At 31.9% G+C, this 27,717-nt stretch overlaps 2 protein-coding genes across 2 annotated transcripts; one reads left to right on the top strand and one right to left on the bottom strand.

The window, feature by feature from the left end:
• Window positions 1-820: 820 nt before the first annotated feature.
• On the bottom strand, window positions 821-19,472 carry LOC134691128 (RING finger protein 32-like). Its single transcript, XM_063551400.1, has 8 exons — window positions 19,308-19,472; window positions 14,255-14,423; window positions 11,486-11,566; window positions 10,636-10,811; window positions 8,814-8,938; window positions 8,322-8,430; window positions 5,650-5,814; window positions 821-1,855 (listed from the first exon to the last, which is right to left on the bottom strand). The coding sequence occupies exons 1-8, from the start codon at window positions 19,341-19,343 to the stop codon at window positions 1,490-1,492; spliced, it is 1,227 nt and encodes a 408-aa protein (XP_063407470.1). The 5' UTR covers window positions 19,344-19,472; the 3' UTR covers window positions 821-1,489.
• Window positions 19,473-19,486: 14 nt separating this feature from the next.
• LOC134691127 (translin-like) lies at window positions 19,487-27,192 on the top strand. The gene is made up of 6 exons (XM_063551399.1): window positions 19,487-19,670; window positions 21,171-21,264; window positions 22,414-22,510; window positions 23,295-23,410; window positions 24,879-24,958; window positions 26,940-27,192. Exons 1-6 carry the CDS (start codon window positions 19,590-19,592, stop codon window positions 27,171-27,173), a joined length of 702 nt encoding a protein of 233 aa, XP_063407469.1. The 5' UTR covers window positions 19,487-19,589; the 3' UTR covers window positions 27,174-27,192.
• The last annotated feature ends 525 nt before the right edge of the window (window positions 27,193-27,717 follow it).

The following is a 27,717-nucleotide window of genomic DNA, read 5'->3' as shown; positions in this document are numbered from 1 at the left end:
ACGAGAAGGATTGTGCCTGATGTTCATATGATGAAATCATAATCTTTCAGTCAGTTTAATTGAAGTCTGGAGCTGGCATGTCAGTTAACTGCTAGTAGTCTGTTGTTATTTAGCCTGTCCCAAGTCAGGAGCCTCTGGCCTTTGTTAGTCTTGTATTATTTTTATATTAGTTTCTTGTGTACAATTTGGAAATTAGTATGGCGTTCATTATCACTGAACTAGTATATATTTGTTTAGGGGCCAGCTGAAGGACGCCTCCGGGTGCGGGAATTTCTCGCTACATTGAAGACCTGTTGGTGACCTTCTGCTGTTGTTTTTTATTTGGTCGGGTTGTTGTCTCTTTGACACATTCCCCATTTCCATTCTCAATTTTATTATTGTCATTTTGTTTATTTTCTTTGGTTACATCTTCTGACATCAGACTCGGACTTCTCTTGAACTGAATTTTAATGTGCGTATTGTTATGCATTTATTTTTCTACATTGGTTAGAGGTATAGGGGGAGGGATGAGATCTCACAAACATGTTTAACCCCGCCGCATTTTTGCGCCTGTCCCAAGTCAGGAGCCTCTGGCCTTTGTTAGTCTTGTATTATTTTTATATTAGTTTCTTGTGTACAATTTGGAAATTAGTATGGCATTCATTATCACTGAACTAGTATATATTTGTTTAGGGGCCAGCTGAAGGACGCCTCCGGGTGCGGGAATTTCTCGCTACATTGAAGACCTGTTGGTGACCTTCTGCTGTTGATTTTTTATTTGGTCGGGTTGTTGTCTCTTTGACACATTCCCCATTTCCATTCTCAATTTTATCTTCAACTTTGTAATTTATTTGGCCTTTTAAACTTTTTTGGATTCGAGCGTCACTGATGAGATTTTTGTAGACGAAACATGCATCTGGCATATACACTAAATTTAGTCCTGGTATCTATGATGAGTTTATTCACAGCCTTTTAATTTTTGTATGTACTTTAAAATTTCAAGAATTATGATATGATACAATTTTTTTTAATTTTTGTTTGCTGTTTTATTATGTTATGCATTAGAAAGGAATGTTCCTATGAGCACTTTCATTAGTTTTAGACATATTGTGTCGTAATTGTTGGTATTGCCTTAAACTGGATTTTACAAATTTTAATACAATAACGGAAACAAATTTTGGCTTTATACTGTAAATTCAGAAATTATTGCCATGTTTTTATTATTGCGATTTGCAACAGGGTTATAATCACAGTTATCTAAACCTGCATTTTGAAAATTTTAAATGACTTTAACAGTTTTTTTCTGAATATCTCAAAAATTTAAATCGCATTTTAGTCTTAAATGACAAAATCTCAATAATAAATGCATGCAATAATCATTGAATTTACAGTACACTGTCCAGCAATCAAAATCAACATAAGTAACTCAATAGACAAAATGTGTTTTCATACTTCACCAATAATCTATCAAAGTTAAACAGAAAATACACAAATAGAGCTAACATCACACCTAGACAGAAATGATTTTCTTTTGATATGCAGTCCTACAGACAGGACATTTATGGCGATTTTTTTCAACTATAGTCAATTCCTCGAACATTCCAAGGCAAGTTGAATGATACACATGAGAACATGACAGTAATACTGTTTGTCTGCCTTCTTTATTAGCAGCCTCACTATCACCTTCACCTTGTACACTCTGCCTTCCCTTTTCTGAGGTCTTTTGTGTGGAGGTACGTTTGGTATTCTTAACACTGTCTGCAGAGGTCAGGTGAAACACAGATTTGACCTTGGCATTGTCAGGAACGTTAATGTCACTTGGAAGTGCAAGTCCTGTTAAACATATTGGACATTCCATTTTTCCTCTTTCCACAGCCTAAAAATAGAATATAAGCATGAATAAATCTGTGTTTGTGTATGTTAGCTTTTGTTTCAGGGTTTTTGTTGTTCCTTTTTCTTTTTTGTCTCTTCTATAGTTGATGTGTTTCACTCAGTTTTGGTTTGTGATCAGGATTTGTCTCAGTTAACAGTGTTCCAGCTAGGTTTTCAAAAGGGCAGGGTGCCAATCCTGAAAAAAGGCATTTAACGCGCGATATGATAACATTTGTGTTTATTCGTTGAATCACAGGTTATACAAGAACAACATCAGTAGCCCATATAGAACTCTATCTTTCTAAGGCTGAAAAACTTGTCAAGCAGCTTGTCACACAAGTTTTTTATCATTGCTTGGCACAGTTGAACTTTATATGCAGTATGTTTTGAAAGGTGACCTGTTTCATACTGTTTCTATGGTCTAACACATTTTACCAGTTTCACCTTTCTATCCCTGCTGTGCTTAATGGCAATACATCACAAAACAGGTGTGCTCAGTAAACTCACAATTTTAGGACATAAAGTAACAGTGAAAAATTGTATCAAAAATAAAGAATACAGAAAAAGATGACCAAGGCACCCTACCAACACTGCTACTAAGACCCTCTTTAACTTTTCCCATAACTCAAAATAAATGCCTAAACATATCGTTGCTGTTATGCAAAAACCTTGTATCTCAATTTTTTGCGGAAATCTTTTTATCGATTATTAAGAATTAAATATGTATGTTCCACTGAATGCGAAAATATCTGATCTTCTAACCAATCATTAACCCGAATTCTGACAAGTGACGAAAAAGTGTAGTCGGATTGGTGAGACATTTTGTTGTGCGAAAATATCATATCTCAAAAGAAAAAAAAGATGGCACTAGCAGCTGAGATTATAACAGGTACAGTTTTGTCAATTTTTTGTCTAATATATTATGTATAGCTTAGAAATAATGAAAAGCTTTGAAAATACAATATAGGTGCAGAAATTTTTGCTCGCCTTGGTAATTGATTGGTTAGAAGATACGATATTTTTGCATACATTGGAACATAAATATCTAATTCTAAATAATCGATAAAAAAAAATCAGTTTTTATTGCCTGGTGTAAAATTATGAAAACCTTAGATACGAGGTTTTTGCATAACAGCGACGATATATATTCTTAAGCAAGAAGTATGTAGACATATTTTAGAATATGTAAATGGGTTACTCAATGCTAGGAAAAAAATCAGATTGAATTATCTTTCTTTATTCGGGTGTGCTCCTTCGTTGGAGGATTATAAACAGTACCTAAATATGATGTAAAGATGATCACAATATGGCGGCCGATTTTGTTATTTTCGTATCAAAAATGAAGGCAGTCATGAAAAATATGTCTGAATTTTATGTTTATTTTACATAAAACAAGTAAAACAATGTCTTCAACGGTTTTATTATGGTTTTCCAACTTTCTGTCATTACGTTTCCTCCATGAAACTACGGTAAACATCGCAAATTGTGCCCAAGTTGTTATATGCACATTTCTTCAAAGATAATTGCCTACTGACCAATTCTATTTGAATTAATTAATGTTGATGATCATTAATGACCCATCCAATAAACGGATTACCTATAACAACAGATTATGACACAAGTTGTAACCATTGATTAGCTTGGGTTCGTAAACAAAGTCATAAACTTTTCCCCAGGTAAAATTTAGTAATAAGCGTATCATATCAATACGAACAAATTAATATGCAATCGATCTTCAAAAAAAGGCAGGGCGCCCTGGAAATTGTAAAAAGGGGAAAGGGCGCCACCCGGAAAAGGGCGGGCGCCGCGCCCTCTGAAAACGGCCTAGCTGGAACACTGGTTAAATTGATTTAGGACTATTGAACATCGGTTTACTACTATTACCATTATGCAAATGCACAATAAGTACCACCATATACAGAGTGTCAGGTCAAACTCCACACATATATCTTTCTATTATTTTTCATAGTTTTCAATGTAAGCTTGATTTTGTTTTAATACTAAATTAAGTAAAATATTTTTTAACAAAAATGTTTCCATAGAACACAGATGCCCCACACACACTATCATTTTCTATGTTCAATGTAATGTGACACTGGGCTCAAAACTGTAGTTTTTCTACCATTTTTCATAGTTTTCAATGTAAGCTTGATTTTGTTTTAATACTGAATTAAGTAAAACAAGTAAAACTGCAAGCTTCTGCTCACTGATGATATCCTCAGCTGCAAGTGGATAATTTTAATAGTGTAAAAATATGCAAGTGTTGGGTTAACAGGAAGTTGTCTGAAAACCCATCACACAGTATGGCAGACTTATATAGACCCTGAAACCAAATTTCAGAAGTCATTGTATTGATGAAAATTTTCAACTATGCTCTCATGTATAAAATTATACAGCTTCGATAAACGAGAACTTTTTGAGTGACAAATCTGAAAACGCATCACACGGTATAACTGACATATAGACCCTGAAACCATATTTCAGAAATCCTTGTGTTGTAGTTCCTGAGAAAAATGCGACGAAAAATATTCATGGGACGGACGGACTGACTGACGGAAGGACAGACAGAGGTAAAACAGTATACCCCCCCTTTTTTAAAGCGGGGGTATAATAATTCTAAATAGGAATGTTTCCATAGTACACAGATGCCCCACAGACACAATCATTTTCTATGTTCAATGTAATGTGACATTAGGGTCAAAACTCTTTTTCTATCATTTTTCATAGTTTCAATGTAAGCTTGATTTTGTTTTAATACCGAATTAAGTAAAACAAGTAAAGCTGCAAGCTACTGCTCACTGATGATACCCCCGCTGTAAGTGGATAATTTTAATAGTGTAAAACCGTTGCAAGTGGATAATTTTAATAGTGTAAAAATATGTAAGTGTTGGGTTAACAGGAGTTGTTGAGTGATGAATCTGAAAACCAATCACAAGGTATGGCAGACTTATATAAACCCTGAAACCAAATTTCAGAAATCCTTGTATTGTAGTTCCAGAGAAAAATGTGATGAAAATTTTCAACTATGCTCTCATGTGTAAAATTATACAGCGTTCGATAAACAGAAAGATTTTGAGTGACGAATCTGAAAAAGCATCACACGGTAAAGCAGACTTATATAAACTCTGGAATCAAATTTCAGAAATCCTTGTATTGTAGTTCAGGAAAAAAATGTGATTTAAATTTTCAACTATGCTCTCATGTGTAAAATGATACAAGTGTTCCATAAACAGGAAGTTTTTGAGTGACGAATATAAAAACGCATCACATGGTATAGCTGACTTATACAAACCCTGAAACCAAATTTCAGAAATCTTTGTGTTGTTGTTCCTGAGAAAAATGCAACAAAAATATTTGTAGAACGTAGGCCGGACTGATGGACTGACAGACAGAGGTAAAACAGTATACCCCTGCTTTTAAAAAGTGGGTGTATAATAAAAAAAAAAAAAAATATGTGAAAACTTGCATTTTTTCATTGATATTTTATTTCATGGTTTAAATGTCAAAGTCAATATACAATATTATAGAGAATTTATAATCCATTGTACATTGCAATTCATGGTTCCAGGGGAACCACAAAATCCACAAAAATTGGTATCCAATAAATAAAAAATTCACAGTATTCAAGAAAACAAATGAATCCACAGTGTATAATTCTGTTATTCATTCTTATGTTTTTTTCTTTATTTCTTGTAAACATCTACTTTTTTTCAGAGTTTTTGAAATGACCAAAACTTACACATTTTTTTTTGTACACTGAAACAATACAATCATTAGACTAAAATTTTGATAATATACCTTTAACTGTATCTGATCCCACTCATCATCTGTGATTCTGTGAAGGGAAGTCTCAAAACTACGGAAAACATTTCTACTGGCTTCTAAACTCTGGTCGATTTCAGACAGGAACTGGTTCAAGTTGAAGTCACATGACCTAATCATTCTGTCCGTTATGCTGGACAGCTGTAAAGAGAATACAATCATCATAATTCTATCCATTATACTGAACTATATACATATAGAATAACCATACATTGTCTCAAAATATCAATGTTATTTGTACAAGGCTTAGAATCAGGTAGAAAGCGAGGCTGTGCCGAGCATTTCTACCTGTTTCGAGCCGAGTACAAATAACAAATTGATATTTCGAGACAATGTATGGTTATTCTTTATAAACTGCAACTCTTAAAAATGTTCTGAATGGAGTATTTTGGGTAAAAAACCTCATTTCTTAATTTGAAGCGGACAACGTTAAATTTCCGCGAACCTGTATGTTTTATTGACATCATAAATAAAACTCTACGGAAACCCATTGTCAACGTTATAAACAAGGTGATATACGGTCATGGACTGTATATGACATATGAATATACAGTCAATGCAATTTGACTGCTCAAATAGCACAGCTGCAGTATATATGTAAGTATTACAATCATCATAAAGATTTAACAGTATGTGTCAATATACATGGAGGCCCCACCCGCACTACCATTTTCTATGTTCAGTGGATCATGAAATTGGGGTCATAACACTAATTTGGCATTAAAACAAGAATGTGTCCACAGTACATGGATGCCCCACTCGCACTATCATTTTCTATGTTTACTGGACCGTGAAATTAGAATAAATTCTCTAATTTGGCATTAAAATTAGAATGATCTTATCAAAGGGAACATGTATACTAAGTTTCAAGTTGATTGGACTTGACCAAAAACTTTAACCTGAAGTGTAACAGACGGACAAACGAACAGACTGATGAACGAACGGACGCACAGACCAGAAAACATAATGCCCCTCTATTATCGTAGGTGGGGCATAATTAATCATATAATAGGGAACATGCATACTAAGTTTAATTTGATTGGACTTATACTTTATCAAAAACTACCTTGACCAAAACTTTAAACTGGAGTGGGACAAACAGCCTAACCGGCATACAGATGCACAGACTGAAAAATAAAATGCCCCTAAGTGGGGCATAAAGTACTTCTATGTATGAGCTCTGAATTTTTGAAGTAAAATATTAAAATTAAGGACAACCACTGCTTGAATTTATCAAAATTTAAATAAATGAATAAAATTGAGAATGGAAATGGGGAATGTGTCAAAGAGACAACAACCCGACCAAAATAAAAAAACACAACAGCAGAAGGTCACCAACAGGTCTTCAATGTAGCGAGAAATTCCCGCACCCGGAGGCGTCCTTCAGCTGGCCCCTAAACAAATATATACTAGTTCAGTGATAATGAACGCCATACTAATTTCCAAATTGTACACAAGAAACTAAAATTTAAATAAAACAAGACTAACAAAGGCCAGAGGCTCCTGACTTGGGACAGGCGCAAAAATGCGGCGGGGTTAAACATGTTTGTGAGATCTCAACCCTCCCCCTATACCTCTAACCAGTGTAGAAAAGTAAAAGCATAACAATACGCACATTAAAATTCAGTTCAAGAGAAGTCCGAGTCTGATGTCAGAAGATGTAACCAAAGAAAATAAACAAAATGACAATAATACATAAATAACAACAGACTACTAGCAGTTAACTGACATGCCAGCTCCAGACTTCAATTAAACTGACTGAAAGATTATGATTTCATCATATGAACATCAGGCACAATCCTTCCCGTAAGGGGTTTAGTATCATACCATCATAACATATATGAGAAGAACATAACCCGTGTCATGCCAACAACTGTTTTTAGAATAAATGTGTTTAGTTCCGACACAAAGACCTTATCAGTGACTCAATATTAACGCCAAAATATGCAATCTTTAATGACTTGAAAACAGTATCGTAATTATATCCCTTCTTAATAAGTCTATTCAAAGGTTTTGTAAGTTTATGAGGTGAATACTGACACCTTTGTGCTTTATAAAGATTATTTCCATAAAAAATTGGATGTGAAATACCTGAACGTATAAAAAGTCTGCATGTTGAGCTATATTTACGAATGATGTCTTTATACCGATGATAAAATTTAGTAAATGTTTTGACTAGTTTGTGATATCGAAAACCCTGGTGTAATAATTTTTCAGTAATACATAAATTTCTCTCGTTAAAATCTAAAACATTGTTACATACACGAGCGAATCGTACAAGTTGAGATATATAAACACCGTAAGATGGTGACAAGGGAACGTCACCATCTAAAAACGGATAATTAACGATAGGAAATGAAAAATCATCCCTTTTATCATAAATTTTGGTATTCAGCTCTCCGTTAGTGATATAGATATCAAGATCGAGGAAAGGGCAGTGGTCATTGTTAGTATTAGCTTTATTTAAAGTGAGTTCAAACATATTTGGTTAATCCTCATTAGAATCTAGACAAAATGGATTCACAATCTATATGAAATATTCCAAACTAGTAACTACATCTCAACATAATAATAATATTAAGATTATATACATAATAAGATTATTCCCTCCCATAGACCCTTACGTTATGTTATTTGATTTGTTTTACCTTTTCTTGATAGAACTTTTTCTTGAGATTAGGATCATTTGGAGGAACCTCTTGTCTGAATTTCAAATACCAACATCTTACAACATAGCCTCTCCACGCTGCCTGTATTCTAAAAATAAGTCACAGTAAAGAAATTAAATAATAATTTACGTTTAAAGAGAGAAAATTATCACAAAAAATATGGTCTACAATATTGTGCTTATAAAGTTAACATTGTATCTAACCTCTACTAGTATTTTTAATTTGATATATGTCACCACTGAGGCTGTGATTTCATTGTTAATTTTAGCTCAGAAGAGTGAAAAGAAATAATCGCTAGAAACTAAGGGTCCACATGCCATTGTCAATGAAATTAACAACGCTGGCATAGGTAAAATAGTGATAAACAGATCATTGGTATCTCAATTCGATTGCTTTTCTCACTTTTGCAGTACAGGCGAGAAAATCAATCTCTTTGAGATGACCAACAATAAGCTATAAGTATCCACAAACCTTGAAGCACATTTGATTCTATGTTGTTTAGATCCCTCGTGTATGACTCTGGTTTGATACTGTTCTTTACGACACATAGGGCATGTCTTCTTACCGGTGAATCTCTCAAAAGCTTGTAAACACGACTGTCAAAAATACAATAAGTTAGCTTTTTTATTTGTTTGTATACATAAGTGTTTTTTTTTTATTGGCAAAATAAAAAAATGTAGATAGAGTGTTTTGTAAATAAGGCTGTTCTATAAAACTATACATGAGAGCCAAGAAGACTGTTCTAAAGGTAGATTTTTCTGTAGAGTGAAAGTGAAAGACAAAATCTGTGATGGTCTGTTTAGATGGGAATCCATTTTTAAAGTGTCTGGGTACCAGGCAGGGTTTCCCCTGGGTCAATAATTTTTTTCACCACCACTTTCGCCAAAACAATATATTTTTTGCCACTTTATTATTTTTTTCGCCAAGTAACATAAATATATTTTTTGTTTAAAATACTTTTTCTAACCTTTTAGATAGATTTCTTCATAACGACAGTTTTCTTTTGTTGGCCATCGTGAATTAAAAAGTTGAGACGTAAAACAATGCTTGAAACACTTGTGTCACTCAAACGACTTTAAAGTAGTCTCCCAAATCAATTACCTATATAACTTATACTAAAGTCAAAGGATAACTAAAGTTTTAAATCAGAGATTTTTCTTGCTTTTGAACACTTTTCGTCACAACAGCAGCTTTCTTTTCTAAACTATCTGTTTAAAAGGAGAGGAGACATCAAAAAGTTTGCTTCAAACACATGCGTCGCAAAGAGGTAAATTAATTCTGTATGTGACATTTAGCGGAAGCCATTTAATCATATCATTTTGTCAAAACAATTTAATCAACACCTTTATTAACTAGTCCTTTGTTGTCGATAGCTATAAAATGCAATCAGCTGATTATTGATTTTCTGTCCAAATCCTTCTGAGGTCAAAGTGAATTCCGAGTATTGTCTAATCGGGTAAAGTCCGAGAAACTTGAAAAATAAGTAAATAAACATGATGGAGGAAAATAAATCGTTTTATATATTTCTTTCGCCAAATTCTTTCGCAAATGACGAATTTTTATCGCCACAATTATTATTTTTTCGCAAATTGCGAAAATGGCGACCGCCAGTGGAAGCCCAGGTACCAGGTATATTTTAATGGGAAATCCCTAACAACAGCTGTTAGCTGCATGCAATACTAATATTATACTTGTACAGGTTAAATAATTTTTTTTTAGGTAAGTTTAATCTATATCCCTTAGTTTCCAGATTTTGTTACTTATAGAAGAAAGAAAGTTATATGTTCATCTATCTTGATTTTCTCTCAACTTGATCGTTCCTATAGAGTGATTAATTGTCTGTCATTAGTGGTTGTTTTTTTGCTATTGATTAGTTCAGAATTAAAAGGAGATTTTCTTTATCTGTAATTTTCCCTATGAAGAGTGAAATTGTATACTGTAAATTGAGAAATAAATATTGTGTGCATTTATTATTGTGATTTTGTCATTTTAGACTCAAATGTGATTTAAATATTTGCAATATTGAGAAAAATCCATGCGAGTTTAAATTATTGCTCTTATTTCCCTGTCGCATTTTTGGCAATAATAAAAACATCATAGCAATTATTTCTGAATTAACAGTAGTATTCTGTATATTTGCGTCCTTAATGCTCTCCACGTTCGTACTTTGTTTGGCCTTTTAAACTTTTTTGGATTCTAGCGTCACTGATGAGTCTTTTGTAGATGAAACCCGCGACCAGCGTATATACAAAATTTAGTCCTGGTATCTATGATGAGTTTATTTTAGACCTACCCTGTGAAAGACATGGGTACAAGACAACAAGACTTGTTCTTTCAATCCAAAATCTTCCTTACAGATAACACAAGGCATTCCAGAATCATCACGTTTGTTAGACTTCTCCTTAGCTGTCTGCCAGTCTGTCTCTGACAACAGCTGGTCTGGAGCCTCAATCAATCCTAACTTCTGGGCTGAAATATTGAAATAAAAAATGAGAAATTTTAGGAAAATTGTGTCACTGTCCCAATGTACTTTTTCTGCTTAAAATTCACTCATACACTGGGTTATTTGGTAATTCTGATCCGAGTATACTGAAATTTGAAAAAAAATCTTAAATCAGGCTTTAGAGATTTTTTTACTAGTCCTTCAACATTAGTAATGATGTCATATCACAGACTGTTATTACATTTGAAAGTTCTTTGATTTATTGAAAAGTCAGTCAAAAAAAGTAGACTGAGTTTTATATAAATCCCCTTTTGTGTTCTGTGTGTTTTTGTTAGTAAATGTAAATGTGGTCATAACCCTTGTGTTTAAATTTCATAGATTTCTATTTACTTATACTAAGGGCTATTCCAGAAAAAAATGTATTGGGGGGTTGGAAGGCACATTGTATTAATAATACATGGGTGATGGGTATCAGAGCAACTGTTCGCACAATAATGCATTTACAATTGTCTACATGGAGGGTGCTGACAAAAACTGCCTTCCAACCCCCCCATACATTTTTTTCTGGAATAGCCCTAAAGTTTTAGTCCAGAAACCAAATGCCTTCGGACAACCATGTGATACCAATATAGGACCACAAAAAATTTTGCGTTCGGATAAAAATAGAGAATATATAATATACTCCTTCTTGCTACCATACCAAGAGTAAGAGGTGGTGGTTTGGGATCCAAATTATATTCTTCATCTTTGGGCTCTTCTTTCTTCGGTTTTGAATTTCGGTCTGAAAATTAAAACTGTGTCAATTATACATGTTATAATCAAAAGGCATTTCAGTTTTGGTGTACAAATATTCTTTATCTATTATCATGTACTACCAATTAAAAAAGATTTCTTGCAAAAATAGATGTTTTTATGACGCAAGATATGTGATAAATGTGATTCATTTTAACATAATTTATAAAGGATTTGATTAATGTTTTACATAACATGCTTAACATGCTAATTTAAGAAATAATTCCTTCATGTCATGTTCTATGCTCATTTTAACATGGGTAGGCATTATATTTGTCGATATTTTACACTGAGCATTAGCGAGGTGTAAAATGTGGTCAAATATAATGCATACCCATGTTAAAATGAGCATAGAGCATGACATTAAGGAATTATTTAGATTCTAATAGGACAAATACATAATTTTTATAGGTCGAAGAGTACGAAAATATCGTAAAAATGTTTGGCTTTTCCCGTTTCCTACCTATTAAAGGAGTATGTGCATTATATTTCATATTTGTTTAAAAGCTACGAGCAGGGTAAATATATGTTGTTTAATAAAAATATATACGATAAAAGTTTAATTAAGCTGCTTAATTGTATATATTTAAAAGGATAACGATGAGAATAAAGATAATATATACACAGTAAGTTCATGCCCATGTGTGAAACATTTTTTGTGCTCATTAGAACCAGGCTTTGTTTACAAAGCGTAATAAGGACATCATATTAGAATTATATGTGTTTCTCGTTTCTTGGGGTTTTTTTTGTTTTTTTGTTATAGAATAGAACCTTGGTTTTCCCATTAGAATGGTTTTACACTAGTAATTTTGGGGTTCTTTATAGCTTGTTGTTCGGTGTGAGCCAAGGATCCGTGTTGAAGGCCATACATTGACCTATAATGATTACTTTTTTAAAATTATTATTTGGATCGAGAGTTGTCTCATTGGCACTCACACCACATTTTCCTATATTTAAGTAATACCAGTATATGCTGATGTTTACAATTCTTGGCTGTTTAATTCCCACTTGTTACTGGTAATCATCAAAAATACATTTTCAATATTGTAAATGTATAATCTGTAATACTTCTTTTTTTACATTTATGTTTTATTATTTGTCAGACCATCATTCATTGTCATTTAAGGTTTAAGTGATTTTTTTTAATGGTTTATATTTGTATGTTGTTTTATGTAGTGTTTGCTTGTCCACTAGTACTGAAAGGGAGAATGTAAGATCTAAAAAATTTGGACATACCACATATTTGTGTTCCAAATTTGTTGTTTTATGTCATACACATGAAACATGTGTCTTTCTCCAAGTCTTTTTGTTGTTGGCAAATATTTGATAGTTTTCTATTTAATTTATTCACAACTTTTTTTTGACTCAAAAAGATTTAAAACTCCAACATATATGTCTTTTGTTGAACAGGGCTCTACATTATCATTTTTTCTCACTTGTCCCTTCGGACAAGTTGCAAGAAAATCAATTTGTCCGAACTCTTAACTCACTTGTCCGAATTTATAATTGAAAATCCTCCATATTGATTATACATGTATGTTATAGGCAATAATAACATTTGCCCTTTGATTGTACCTAATAAAGATCAATATAGGGAGCATTTTGTTATGTTATATGAATGCCACATCAAAATTCATTTTTATTATTTCAGACTGAAGGCTTATTTGCAAGACTGAGCTCTCTGACTCATTGTCACTATCATGTGTCGATCATTAAATCATATCTCTTCCTTTACCACTAGGTTCTCCTATTCATGGACCTATATTCATTCTGAAGTAGTGGTAGCACCTTGTTTACAAATAAACCTTTTTAATTTATTGATGGTGCCAAACAAGATTTTACATTTTATTTTGATTTTTACATACATTGATATATAATCATGAAGTACATTAAACATTTTAGTAAAACATCTGCCTTTTTAGATTTTATTTAATTTTTGCATCTTAACTTATTATTTTAACATATAGATCTTATTAAATAAAACCTTATTTAATTTAAAAGTTAAGGTAAAACTCCATATCATGAACATGGAGGTGCTCCTAATTCAAGAGGCTTATACTAAGAAGACATTTACATTGGTTTCCTTCCCCTTACTTATTTTTCCCTCGTTAATGGCTGCCAGCATGTTCAAATTCGTTCAATCAGAGACATATTATACAAGTTTATATGTCTCTGGTTCAATCAATGAATATTTATTTCATTTTGTATGATCAATAAAACAATCTATCATATTTTTAGGAATGTATAAGTCTTGAATTTGATCTATTAACATCTGACATCGATTTTTTCACTTGTCCCATCGGACAAGTAGTATGATGAATCTACTTGCCCGACACCTATTTCCACTTGTCCCGGACAATCGGACAAACGGTAATGTCGAGCCCTGTTGAAGACTCTATAGATGTTTTTTGGTCATTTGTGTCATTGTGTGGCAGACTAAAACAGGTATATGTACGCACATGTGTATGTCTCCCTTTAAAATATCTTTAAAAAACATAGAAAACAATTCTGCATTTGAAAATGTTGAAAAAAAATCTTTTTTTTAACATTAAATTTATTTTATATGAAAGGCTGAGGTGTTTGTGACTTATGTGTTGTCTTGTTCTGTCTTACAAGTTAATTTCTGTTAATTAAATACTTTAGTGTACATTATACTATAATATTTTCTTATATATACTTCTTCCAGTGTCCAGAACTGATCGTACTGTTTTCTTCTGTTTTGCTTTGGCTGCAGGGCCTAGACCAATCTGTCGTGGACCCATTCTTCCAAGACCTCCTAAGTTTAAATTCTTTACCAAGTGGTCCTGGAGAGCTACAGCTGCTAACACAGTAGAAGAGGTACCTTCCTAAAATATATAAGCTTTAGTATAATTTATTCAAATTCCAATTCTTATTTCCTAATCACAGGGCCTTTTCAGGCATTACAAAATTTAACACATCATTCACACATTTATACCAATCTTTCCACTCGCTCTGATTATGTTAACTAGATACAGTACATTAGACATTAGAACATACACCAAAGTCATTTATCATATTACATAATGATAAATCATATAAGTTCAGAAAGTGATTAAAGAGAGATAACTCTGATTGGGTAAATTAACATTTTCATTTTGCCAAGTATTATGATTATTATGATTGAACATAATTATTCTTGTTTTTTTCTGCAAAATTCACACAAAAAAGATAAAAATGTGTATATGCAATGTACGTCTTGACTCTTCTAAATCTTATTCATTTCACATTAATACATATGTTATCAAAGGAGAAGGTACATTTTGGTGATTAATTGAACACTTAAATTCACAGAAAATACAGTTGAAACTGTATGGGGATTCTCAACATAGTTCACATTCATACTGGAACCAAAATGACATGTTTCATTTCCTTCTCATCAACAACCAGCAATGTATGTGAATAGTATTTATTTTTATGTTAACTATTGCTATTTTTTCGGCTCTGATTAGAAATGCCTGTACCAAGTCAGGAATATGACAGTTGTTGTCCATTTGTTTTTGGTGTGTTTTGTCATTTGATTTTGCCATGTTATTAGGGACTTTCAGATGGCATTTTCCTTGGAGTTCAGTATTTTTGTGATTTTACTTCTTATTCAAGCCAGCAAAATAGCGTATTTCTATAGAAATGGCTATTTTACTGGCATCAGCATTATATAGTGAACTTGTTTTTTGCAGGTTTTTTGTAAAGAGTGAAATTAATGTTTACTTTTGAAAAGTATTATGAACATGAAGAAAATGTACATGTAACATAACATGGTCAACATAAAACAAGAATCAAATAACTATTGATACACCATGCCCAGTAGTTTTAAAATAAGAAAACAGCTACATGTAACATATTTGACATGTTTGAGACAAATATAAACATTTATCAGTAAAAGTATAAAAATCATTTATCAGTAAAAGTATAAAAAAACATTTATCACAGTATTCTCCCAAGGATTTTTGGATAGCACCAGGGTAACGCGTGACGAAATAAATTTTGCAATATTTTGTGTCGCGTTGTGTCGCTTATTTTTTTCTTGTTAGTTTTTGTCATTACCTTTTTGTCTTTGTTTTGTTTACTGTGGTACTGTGTTGTATGGACTTTGGGTCAGAAAATTATTGGTAGAAAAAGTAAATCAATAAACTTTGTATACTTTGATATCTTTAAAGAATAAATAAAAGAAAGCACAATTATTCTTTAAACTGTTATAAACGTCACTTCTTACATTTTGATCAAGCCATTTTGTCCTGATACTTGTAGTTACACTACAAATTCCCCATGTTAGATTTCACCATTACAATTAACTTTGAACAAGATTAAACTTTGATACAGTAAATATAAAAACTATTTTCCATAGTTTTAGACCTGTTTCTTTTTGACATCAACAAAATTAATTATTTGTGTTAATACTTTGATAATGTCATGATTAGAAATTTTTAGATTTTCAACCAGATTGTTAAGAACTTTGTTTTGTTGCTACTCATGTATTACAGTAGACTTTGAGACCTCATTTAGCCATATCATAACAAAGTTGTAGAAATACCCATATAAAATAATATGTCTGTGCATTAATAAAGGTATGATTCTGAAAAATAATTTGCAAAACATTTTTGTTGGTATGTTCTAAGAAAGTATTTATCCTTAATATAACATTCTAATATAATTATGCATTCAATTTTAACTTTATTATTATTTTCAAAGAGAAATTCTATTTGAGGAGCATTTATTTGTAATAAGCAAATTCAGGGGAAGTAACTCCACAATTTATTTCAAACCGGCAAATTATTTTGACAAAGTCTGGCGTAATAGAGTTCATTAACAAATGTCTGCTTGTCCCTCACAAGTCTGTTATTAAAATTATGATCTCTTAATTAATTAAAACACAAAAGAATCATGTATATCGATTAATCCAATCATCATGGTTAACCTCAAAAGGTAAATCGATCACGTGGTGTAAACAATCTACTTGTCACAACTGGATTAAACTGGTTAGAACTGGTCAATTTTCACGAACAGTTGAACAAGTGATCTGAAACTACCGATTTACGGTTGAAAACTTTAGCACCACGGAGAAAAATTATACATCGCGGCAAGAACAATACCACCGCGGTAAAAAATTATACATCGCGGGCCCGTGGTCCTTTAAGGGCCTGGGGAGAACACTGTCATCAGTAAAAGTATAAATAACTATGAAGAATTTATAACAAGAAAAAAACAAAATATAATAATAAAAATCTATTTGTTGCAATGAAATCATATATTTAAACATGTAAATGATGTTGCCACAGTAAAACAAACATTTCTATCATGTCTATAGAGGCCATAGAAAATTAATTGTTGGTTTCCCCATACATGGGGAAATTTTAAAGACCCGACAGGCAGGCTTTTTTTTTTTAATTTTTAAACCATGCATACTTTTATATATATCTTTATGTTTTATTTCTACAGCGGAATTTTAATCTTGCATATTTCCAACACTTTTATGTTGTCTCTGCCAAAAAAAAAAAATTCCACAGAAAAATTAAATGACCCAGCGGTAAAACAATGACCCGGTCTGGTAAGGGGAAACCATGAATTATTTTTCCATGACCTGAATTAAAAAAAATTATTTCATACAGACTTCGACTTCAGGTAGCAATACACAGTTAGGAGTTTAGTTTCGCATTATGGCCCCTGTGGATTTTTCAAATAGGAAAGTTATTGTGTAATAAAATTCATTTTTAGACAGCTGAGTACTAATTTAGCCTTCAAAGATGGTTTATAAGGGCATCAAGATTGTTTTTAACATGTTTTATGGGCTATTTTCTGTTTGACAATCCGTATTTTCATAGCTTGACCGGCCATTGAGCCAGAAATTAATGTAATGTTTACAAACACTTTTTTTCTACACGAAGTTTTTGACGCAATTTTACAAAAAAATGAGATGAAAGACATATGATTTTCATTGGATCTACTGAATGATATATGTACACAGTTTCAGAAAAGGTATTACTTCAAGCGATTGAAATTCTACTTTTAGCCATATTTTGGGGAAATATGTGACATCTTTTCCCCCCTTTTTGCAATATTTTATAGCGAATAAGTGCAGATTGTTGCCATGGATACACCCAAAAGAAATTATATTTTACCATTTTATATACTGGATATAAAATCTATGGAATATTCTGATTACATACATATGCACATATATGACACAAACAGTAAGATTAGTATTGCAAGAAAGCAATGAAAAGGGGATGGTAAAATTTATGAGAGCAAATTTTAATATTTTTTCCTAACTGTTTATTGCTACCTTATGGCATACTTACCAAGCTCAGAATTGTATAATTTAAGACTTTTCATACCACAAATCTATTGATATTTAGATTCTAAATCAACTTCTGAGGGAATTAAGTCTTTAAGAATGACAATACATGTCAATTTTATTGTTTACAGTCCTTAGCAACCAAAATTAGACATTTTGACACACGGCTTATATTTGTACTCTATCCGCTTAACCGTTGCTTCTGAAGGATTGGGGTGCATGTAGTAGCCTAAGAATTGAACGCGTTTGTTTTTTTCTTGCGAATATATCAAATTATTATTTTTATCAAGATTTCATGTTGCATTTTTGCATATATTAAATATATGTTGAATCAGATGTAGGAAATTAATTCCCTACTACCAAGTTTTTTAATCAAGTCTTTGGTATGCAATAAACATAAAGATTAATATTTTCATGCCTGAAATTGCTAAATTATGTACAATTTTGCATCATCAAATATCTTATGAAGATGTTCAACTAAAAAAACTGACAAAAAAAGGAATAGTTTTAAAGATTTAGCCAACAATTGAGGTAAAAACAAGATTTTACACTTTGACTTGGCATTTTTCTTTAAATCAAGTTTTGTCGCGTTTCAGTGTCAACTGCTAACCTTCATAAAATATTCATTACTCAACCAATTTTCAAGAATAAAAGGCCATTTTACTCGTTTAAGCTAGCAGAACACAGAAAATTAGTAAAAAGGGAGAATTGGAAAAAAATATTTACTATTAAGGTAGCAATACACAGTTAGGAGTTTAGTTTCGCATTATGGCCCCTGTGGATTTTTCAAATAGGAAAGTTATTGTGTAATAAAATTCATTTTTAGACAGCTGAGTACTAATTTAGCCTTCAAAGATGGTTTATAAGGGCATCAAGATTGTTTTTAACATGTTTTATGGGCTATTTTCTGTTTGACAATCCGTATTTTCATAGCTTGACCGGCCATTGAGCCAGAAATTAATGTAATGTTTACAAACACTTTTTTTCTACACGAAGTTTTTGACGCAATTTTACAAAAAAATGAGATGAAAGACATATGATTTTCATTGGATCTACTGAATGATATATGTACACAGTTTCAGAAAAGGTATTACTTCAAGCGATTGAAATTCTACTTTTAGCCATATTTTGGGGAAATATATGACATCTTTTCCCCCCTTTTTGCAATATTTTATAGCGAATAAGTGCAGATTGTTGCCATGGATACACCCAAAAGAAATTATATTTTACCATTTTATATACTGGATATAAAATCTATGGAATATTCTGATTACATACATATGCACATATATGACACAAACAGTAAGATTAGTATTGCAAGAAAGCAATGAAAAGGGGATGGTAAAATTTATGAGAGCAAATTTTAATATTTTTTCCTAACTTCATTATGAATAATATTATAGAATTCGTTTTTATGTACCTTGGTTTTCTGATTTTGCTTGTAACCTGACGCCATATTCAATCAGATGTTTCCCTTTTTACATTTTAAAAGATTATATCGCAAAGATTAACAATAATACCGAAAACAACTTCGGTCACCAAGCGCACTCAGCTTTTGACTCCATCTTGATGCATAACAGTCCCGCAGTTAATTTTGATCTAAGGCCAGTAACTCGTATTGGTCTCAGCCAATTACCAAAACATTGCATGTGAAAATAGAGCATTCATATTTCATAGTGTGGAACACAGTATCAACTTAAGGATGGCATCCGTTGAAGCAGGCATCACATCTGTGTTTTCAGATTTCCAAAAATATTTAACTGCTGACCAAGAGTTAAGAGAGGTTTGCAAAGGGACCATCAATTATTCAATAATTATAATAATTATAATTTTTTTTTAATTCCAACAAAGTTTTTTTTTTAATTTTTGGTTGTCATGTTAATTGTATCCAATGATATCCAAGGGTAGTCCAAATAATAATGACTTCTTGGAAGGCTATATTAAATTTTTTGCTTTGGCGTGTTAGGCCTCAAAGAAAAAAAATTAATTGAATTCAAGATGTCATAATTAATCGGACTAATCCAAGGGTAGCTAGGACATGTAGGAATGCCCTTTACCGCCAGGTATCAAACAGTCTTTTTAGGATATTGTTAGCGTCAAATTAGTTAAATAATTTTGCCGATTTGTCAAAGTATTCTAAACTAGATTTGTCAGAAGTCTCTAATAACATGAATAATTATTTGTTACTGTTATTTTTTATTTAGGATTTAATTGGTCAAATTCAGTGGATTTTTTTTATTAAAGATATAATCTTCATTGTATTGTCATGTACCATGTGTACCAAAAAGTACCATTAAAGTCTTTTGGCAAGATGTTCATCAAGGTATCACAATTTGGACCCTCATTTTAATTTTACACATATATATTCATGTAACTACATTTTATATTACATGAGGCAGATGTGGAAGGTGATTGGTGAATTATGCTTGTCCTACTTAGATTTATTTTCATATTTTTCAGTTACTGTAAACCAACTTATTTTCGCGAGCGATTTGTTTTCGCGACTTTCGTGAGTAGAAAAATAACGCGAATATAAATCGTCGCAAATATGTAAACCTTGGATCTTTCCTTATTTAACTTCATCAAATTAATCAGAAAATCGCGAAATTAAATAGCCGCGAAGTGATGAAGAAAGCATAAAACGCGAAATAAAGTATCCGTGTAAATAAGTTGGTTTACAGTATCTGATATATATGTATACTAATTTAATGAATTTTCAGGAAATACTGTACTCCAGACATGACAGTTGAATGTTTTCTCCTCTGATACAGATTTGTAGAAAATCTTATCATCATGATCATATGTCATATAAAAAAAGAAGATGTGGCATGATTGCCAATGGGACAACCCTCCACCATAGACCAAAATGACACAGAAATTAACAAATGTAGGTCACTGTACAGCCTTCAACAATCAGCAAAGCCCAAACCACAGAGTCAGCTTTAAAATGGCAATGAAAAGTAAAAAAATCAAACGAGAAAACTATTGACCTAATTTATGTACAAAAAATGAATGAAAAACAAATATATATGTAACACATAAACAAACGACAACCACTGAATTACAGGCCCCTGACTTGTTGCTTCATCTTGAAGACCTCACTGTTCCTTTGCTTTTTCAAGTTTTTGTGTACTTTTTGCTGTGCATGAACTGATTTTGTGGGAAGATACACCATATCCTTTATTTTCTTTAATAGCCTGTATTCATGGTAATACTAAATGTACTAGCCACATTGTATATATATTTGGCTTAAGCTTATTTTTGCAATTTACATATTTTACAGCAAATCCGAGTGTGTGTTAGAGACATAGAACAGAAATCTAGAGAAATTCATACACAATTACAGCAAGTTCATCAGATACAAAATATCAAAAACAGTAAGTTGTTCATAATAGATATAGGAAGATGTGGTGTGAGTGCCAATGAGAACTCTCCATCCAAATAACAATTTAAAAAGTAAACCATTATAGGTTAAAGTACTGCCTTCAACACGGAGCCTTGGCTCACACCGAACAACAAGCTATAAAGGGCCCCAAAATTACTAGTGTAAAACCATTCAAACGGGAAAACCAACGGTCTAAGCTATATAAACATGATAAACAAAACGAGAAACGAACAACAGCGTGATTTTAAGAGAAATTATACACAAGTACAAACATGAAGTACAGTAAGTTTTTATAAAAGACTGATCATGCTTATCATATAAAAAAGAAGATATGGTATGATTGCCAATGAGACAACTATCCACAAAAGACCAAAATGACACAAACATTAACAACTATAGGTCACCGTACAGCCTTCAACAATGAGCAAAGCCCATACCACATAGTAAGCTATAATAGGCCCCGATTAGACAATGTAAAACAATTCAAACGAGAAAACTGCTTATTCATGTTATTCATGTTATTGTACATGTTGTATTCATCTAAAAAAAAAATTCAGACAGAAATTTGAAATTTTAGACAATGTTAGAGAAAAAAAGAACAGGATAAAGATTTTCAACTTGAGAAATAAATTATAAATAGAGCAAGAATATTAGTCCATGTTAGGACACTTTTTGTTTTGCCCTACTCACACTGCCATCATCATTGATCATGACCATGTTTCCTTGTTCATGGAATTGTCAAAAAGGGGTCACAATCATAATCCGACATACAATTGTAATTTAAAAGTTGAAAAAATAATTAGGCCCTACTACAGTAGGTGGGCTTAAAAACAAAGACATGGACTCATTGGCAGATCCAGGGGGGTTCTGGGGGGTTGGCTGATCAATGCATTTGAATAGGGACTTATAGTTGGCACCCCCCTTTTGTCCTGGGTTGGGACCCCCCCCCCCCTTTTTTAAAATGGCTTGATCCACCCCTGGGATTTTTCATATTACCAGTACCTCATGAATTTGAATTATGATATGTATGACTATAATTTGTTATAAAAACAAACACATGACGTATTCAAAGAGTTATCTTTCTGAACACATTCTTCATGCCCTTTAACATGTTTAACAGAACTTTACAAATATATTTTAGCACCTGCATTATGTGCCAGAATGAAGCCAGAATTTACGACAATTGCAGAAGACATGAAAAAGTTGGCAGCCATCATTCCTCCTAATCAATACTACAGGTGATCAATAATGAATTCTGTGTTTGTTGAACATTTTTGAAATGGGTTAATTAGACTGTTGGTTTTCCCGTTTGAATGGTTTTACACTATATGTGCCACTGTCAGCAGTAGACAAATGTTTATTGTGGATTTTTTTATTTGCCTAGGTACTAATTTTTTAGTGGATTGAAAAAACATATTTTTTTGTTGTTATTTCATTTTGTGGGTTTTCCAAAGTTTACATATTATATATGCTATTTATTAAGAACATTTAAATCTATAGTTCACCTATATACCCATATGCATGGAATCAATGAAAATTGGTTTCCTATTGTTTGTCCATTCTAGAAAAATCACGATGATAAATGCATTCAAAAATTTCTGAATTTACAGTATTTTTTTTTTTCTTTATAAAAATCATAAACAACGATTGTGCATTATCAATTTTGGAAATTTTTCTTTTGCAAAATACTTATTAATAAGTTTTTAGTTTAAATGACCACAAAACTATTACATTCTATTAAGAGATTAATGATCAAAAAGTTAGATTGGTCCTTTTGAAACATGCATAGGTACTTGGGGATTGAACAATTTTATTTTTTCCCTCCTCCTTTTTTCAAAAATCCGTTTTTTGTTTGTTATTAACATGATTAAATTCAATTATTTTCGTGTTTTGCAGTATGATATGAACATATACATGATACATATATATATACAAGAAATAACTTGTAGTTCCTATTTACTATCAATTCTAAGTTAACTATCAACAGCAGTCACTCATATATTTATATTTATTTTTCTGCAGATTTCATGATCATTGGAAGACAGTTATGCAAAAGTTAAGTTTTCTGACGGCATTCATTAAATACCTAGAGAAAGAAGAGCTGAATACTAGAGAGGAAGCTGCTAAAATGGTTGGAGGTAATTGTTCATTCATTGGACAAATTAATAATTCATTGGACAAATAAATAAAAGCATTGTTCCGGATTGATTGGCTGTTGTTTAATACCACTTTCTGTAATATATTTGTCAACGATCAATAAAAAGGATAACTAGCAGTAACTTCATTAATGTACTAGGGATAAATAATGCTGACACCTACCTAAACTTACTGTTTTTAATTGCTTGAGCTGTAACCATGGTAACAATACACCAACATATTGATAAAATAGATATCAAGGGTGCAAATAAGATACGCATAGATTCTACCACTGCCATGACTGCACCAAGTGTGATAAGATAAATATATCATGTATCCACTCAAGACATCTAATTTTCAAATTCAAAACGTAATCAAGCAGATTGTTTTAAATATTTGAAGTTTATACGTCCAAAGTGGATAAACATTGTATTGCAATGATTTGAATGATTGGTAAAAAATTATTTTTTATGTGCCTGATGTGAGGTCGTCAGGCTTGGTCACCTTTATTCAATGAATAATTAAAATTTAACTGTTGAGAGTGGAGAAATATCGTACTACACGAGTAACTGTGGTAGAATCTGTTTCTTAAATGATTTTTAAGCCTACTTTGTAAAGATTTTAGGAAATTGTGTACGTTTGATGTGACGTCATCAGGCATGGTCGCTTTTTGTCCTGACGTCACAATAAGAAAATTCAGAAAAAAAACAAGAAAATTTAACATAACAATTAAATTTCAACAAATCATTTGCCAAGAACAGATTTTTCACTAGTGAGGAGAAATAATTTTCTCACCGGTCAGGAAATGTGAAAATAACACAAGAATTAGAGAAATATCCAACCTTCAAATAATACATGTAAGGCCATAATAAATAATAGGTTTGTTTGCCCAAACCCTACCTACCCAGAAAAAAGCTGCCTACTCAAATTCTTTTATTGTCCTGATTTGAAGAAGTTTTTTTTTAATCAAATAGGCATGAAGACTTATAAACATCTGATACTACAATTTCTTTTTTTGAAAAAAAAAAGAAAATGCCTACCTACCTACCCACTGTCTCAACCTTTGGGTAGGGTTTGGGCAAACAAAAATATTTTTAAGTGTGGCCTAGTCCAATAGCAAACTACCTATATTTGTTTTTTTTGGTAGTGACACAGTAAACATTGAAAGCACTGTGGTTCACTGTGAATAGCTAAAACACTTACAGATTTTATTTTTACCAGCCATGTCATGCATTTTCATAGAGACATTTAGTTTGAAACAATTTGTAACACATGTCTTTGATTAACTATTAAAAAAATACATGTATAACACACAGAATTTATAAAAAAATGTAAATTGTAAATGAACTGAGAATTGAATTAAGCAAAAGTATTGTAGTTCGTGGATTTTTCTGTGTATTTACACCACAAAAACCTACAGACAGACAGGTATACACGACAATGAAATATATATTTATGTATTTATTACAGTGTATACTAACAGAGAGGAAGGGTTCCACATGGACCTAGATGACTATCTGCATGGACTATTACAGTTAGCCAGCGAATTGGTAAGTTCTTAGTCAAGGATTTTAGAATTTTTGAGTTGATAAAACAGAACGAAGCTTGATACCTAACACTAACGTATTTTGTAATACCATTATTCAAAGTTGAAAGTGTTTGCCGCATATTAGATTTTTATAAGATTTTGATTTTTTTGCAAGCATTTCATTTATATAAGCCAGCGAATTGGTAAGTTCTTAGTCAAGGATTTTAGAATTTTTGAGTTGATAAAACAGAACGAAGCTTGATACCTAACACTAACGTATTTTGTAATACCATTATTCAAAGTTGAAAGTGTTTGCCGCATATTAGATTTTTATAAGATTTTGATTTTTTTGCAAGCATTTCATTTATATAAATATTGTTCAACAATAGCAATTATAAGTGCACACAAGGGTTTCTAAATTCACAGTACTGTGGATTCATCAATTTTCGTGGATACCAATTTTCGTGGATTAAGAAACACTTGTATGTTCTTGGATATTTAATTTGGTTGTTTTCTTGAGGTCTGCATACACGCCTGTAGAACATTTGTGATTTGTTGAACATTCAATTTGGTGGTTCAAGAAGATGTGGTATGATTGCCAATGAGACAACTATCCACAAAAGACCAAAATGACACAAACATTAACAATTATAGGTCACTGTACGGCTTTCAACAATGAGCAAAGCCCATACCGCATATAGTCGGCTATAAAAGGGCCCGATAAGACAATGTAAAACAATTCAAGCGAGAAAACTAACAGCCTTATTTATGTAAAAAAATGAACGAAAAACAAATATGTAACACATTAACAAACGACAACCACTGAATTACAGGCACCAATTTTCGTGGATTAAGAAACACTAGTATGTTCATGGATATTTAATTTGGTTGTTTTGTCGAGGTCTGCATACACCCCTGTATAACATTTGTGATTCGTTGAACATTCGATTTCGTGGTTCACCTGTTCCCATGAAATCCATGAAAATTGGTATTCAATGAAAAATAATGGAACCACAGTATTTGTTTTTTCAACCTGATGTTCATGTCTTTTTCCTTTGAGATATATACATTGATTGTTCTTGAAGTATTTCTATTAAGAAAAGATTGCAGATTTATAGTATAGTACAGTACAGTTAAACCTTGTTGTGTTGAACTCATTTGTTGAAAACTCTGATGAGTCATATTAATTCCTTTGCCCCAGTAAAATTTCTGTTTGATTAATACTTAAGGGCATACGATACAGTTACAGGGCAGGTAATGACGTTGCTAACGTAATTTGTTATTTTCGCGACGTCAAACAGTGACATATCGGGAAAAGATGCATTTTTCGACTGATTTTTATCATTCAAACTGATTTAATTTGAAAACGAGTTCATGGACCCCTATTTTTCAAAACAGCATTTTGTTTCATTTTGCAGGGAGATTACGTGACCCAAATTTTATAAAACTGTAAATAGAGGATTTTTTTTAAGTTTGATAAACATGCAGTAAAAAATGACGTTTTTTCCTCAATTCATGAACATTTGATAAATATTAATTTTTTCTGAACAAAAAATTGCATATTTTTTTAGGATATTTATAAAATACAGAAATTATGGACTATATAACAAAAAACAATTTGTGTTTATCTTTTATAACAAAAAAGGTATGTCTTTCTTTCGAAAAAGAAATTACGGCCACAAATCTGAATTTTGAGCAAATATACAAAATTTCGACCTCATTTTACTCAAAAAGTAGCACATGAAGATATATTTTTATGACATATTTGATTTTATCAGGTAAAAAATAGCCTATATGCAAATTTTCATGAACTTGTAAATACAGGATCAAAACTGTATTGTATGACCTTAATGACCTCTGATCAATCAAACTTCATTATATCAAAGGTGAAAAGTCGACTGGACCAAAGAATGACTTAAACAATGTTGACTGTGTTGTCCTAAATTTAGAATGTATGAAATATGGTTTACAGGTGTAAACTAAATATCTTTATTTATTTTCAGTCTCGACTAGCTGTAAATTCAGTAACCGCAGGAGATTATGGGCGGCCATTACGAATAGCAAAATTCATAGCAGAGTTAGATGCTGGATTCAGATTACTGAACCTGAAGAATGACTCTCTACGGAAAAGGTTTGATGTCCTAAAATATGACCTCAAGAAAGTGGAGGAGGTAGTTTATGATTTGACAATCAGAGGACTTAAACCTGCAGAACAAATGGAACAAGAGTCCAAATAAATCATTCATATCAAATTTCTTTTTTGTTGATTCTAATTTTCATGTAATGCCTGGAGTAGTAAGGGAGATTGCATGTATGGTCTGTGCATCCCTTTGTCTACTTGCCTGTTGTTTGTTCTGTACCAGATTTAATTTTGGTTATGGTAGTTTATCATGAATTTGTGGTCATATCAACTTAAAGGGACACAAGCTTCTAGATATATGATTTTTTTTTTTTGCCCAATCATTAATGAAATGCAAATAATAAAATAATAATTTGCTTGTAGCAGCCAGTATGAATCAGTTTTGTCAATATAAGCTAAATAAAACATTGATTATGAATTATTCACTTGCAAATGAATAATTCTACCTCATTGAATCTGTATTTGTGTGAACTTCAATTTAGCCCCTTAGCTTGAGATGAATAACTCATGAATTGTATGTGTAAAGATATTTAAAAGTAAAAAATGGTCAACATTGAAAGTGAAATAAAGGTTAATCATTTGATTGACTGATTCAATCCACAAAAAAATCATTCTTATACATGTAAAAACAATGATAAACA

The sequence above is a fragment of the Mytilus trossulus genome, chromosome 11 (genome assembly GCF_036588685.1).
Source record: "Mytilus trossulus isolate FHL-02 chromosome 11, PNRI_Mtr1.1.1.hap1, whole genome shotgun sequence".
Classification (NCBI taxonomy): Eukaryota; Metazoa; Mollusca; class Bivalvia; order Mytilida; family Mytilidae; genus Mytilus; species Mytilus trossulus.
This window is presented reverse-complemented; position numbering and strand designations above follow the sequence as displayed.

Bases quoted from the DNA above. Each gene is read 5' to 3' on its own strand.
- LOC134691127 (XM_063551399.1), top strand. From the start codon at position 19,590: ATGGCATCCGTTGAAGCAGGCATCACATCTGTGTTTTCAGATTTCCAA. The intron at 22,511-23,294 runs GTGATCAATAAT...ATTTTTCTGCAG, and splicing joins CCTCCTAATCAATACTACAG to ATTTCATGATCATTGGAAGA. The intron at 23,411-24,878 runs GTAATTGTTCAT...TATTTATTACAG, and splicing joins AGCTGCTAAAATGGTTGGAG to TGTATACTAACAGAGAGGAA.
- LOC134691128 (XM_063551400.1), bottom strand. From the start codon at position 19,343: ATGGCGTCAGGTTACAAGCAAAATCAGAAAACCAAG. The intron at 8,431-8,813 runs GTTTGTGGATAC...ACTTATTTTTAG, and splicing joins AGAATCAAATGTGCTTCAAG to AATACAGGCAGCGTGGAGAG. The intron at 5,815-8,321 runs GTAAAACAAATC...TTCTCTTTACAG, and splicing joins AAAAGTTCTATCAAGAAAAG to CTGTCCAGCATAACGGACAG.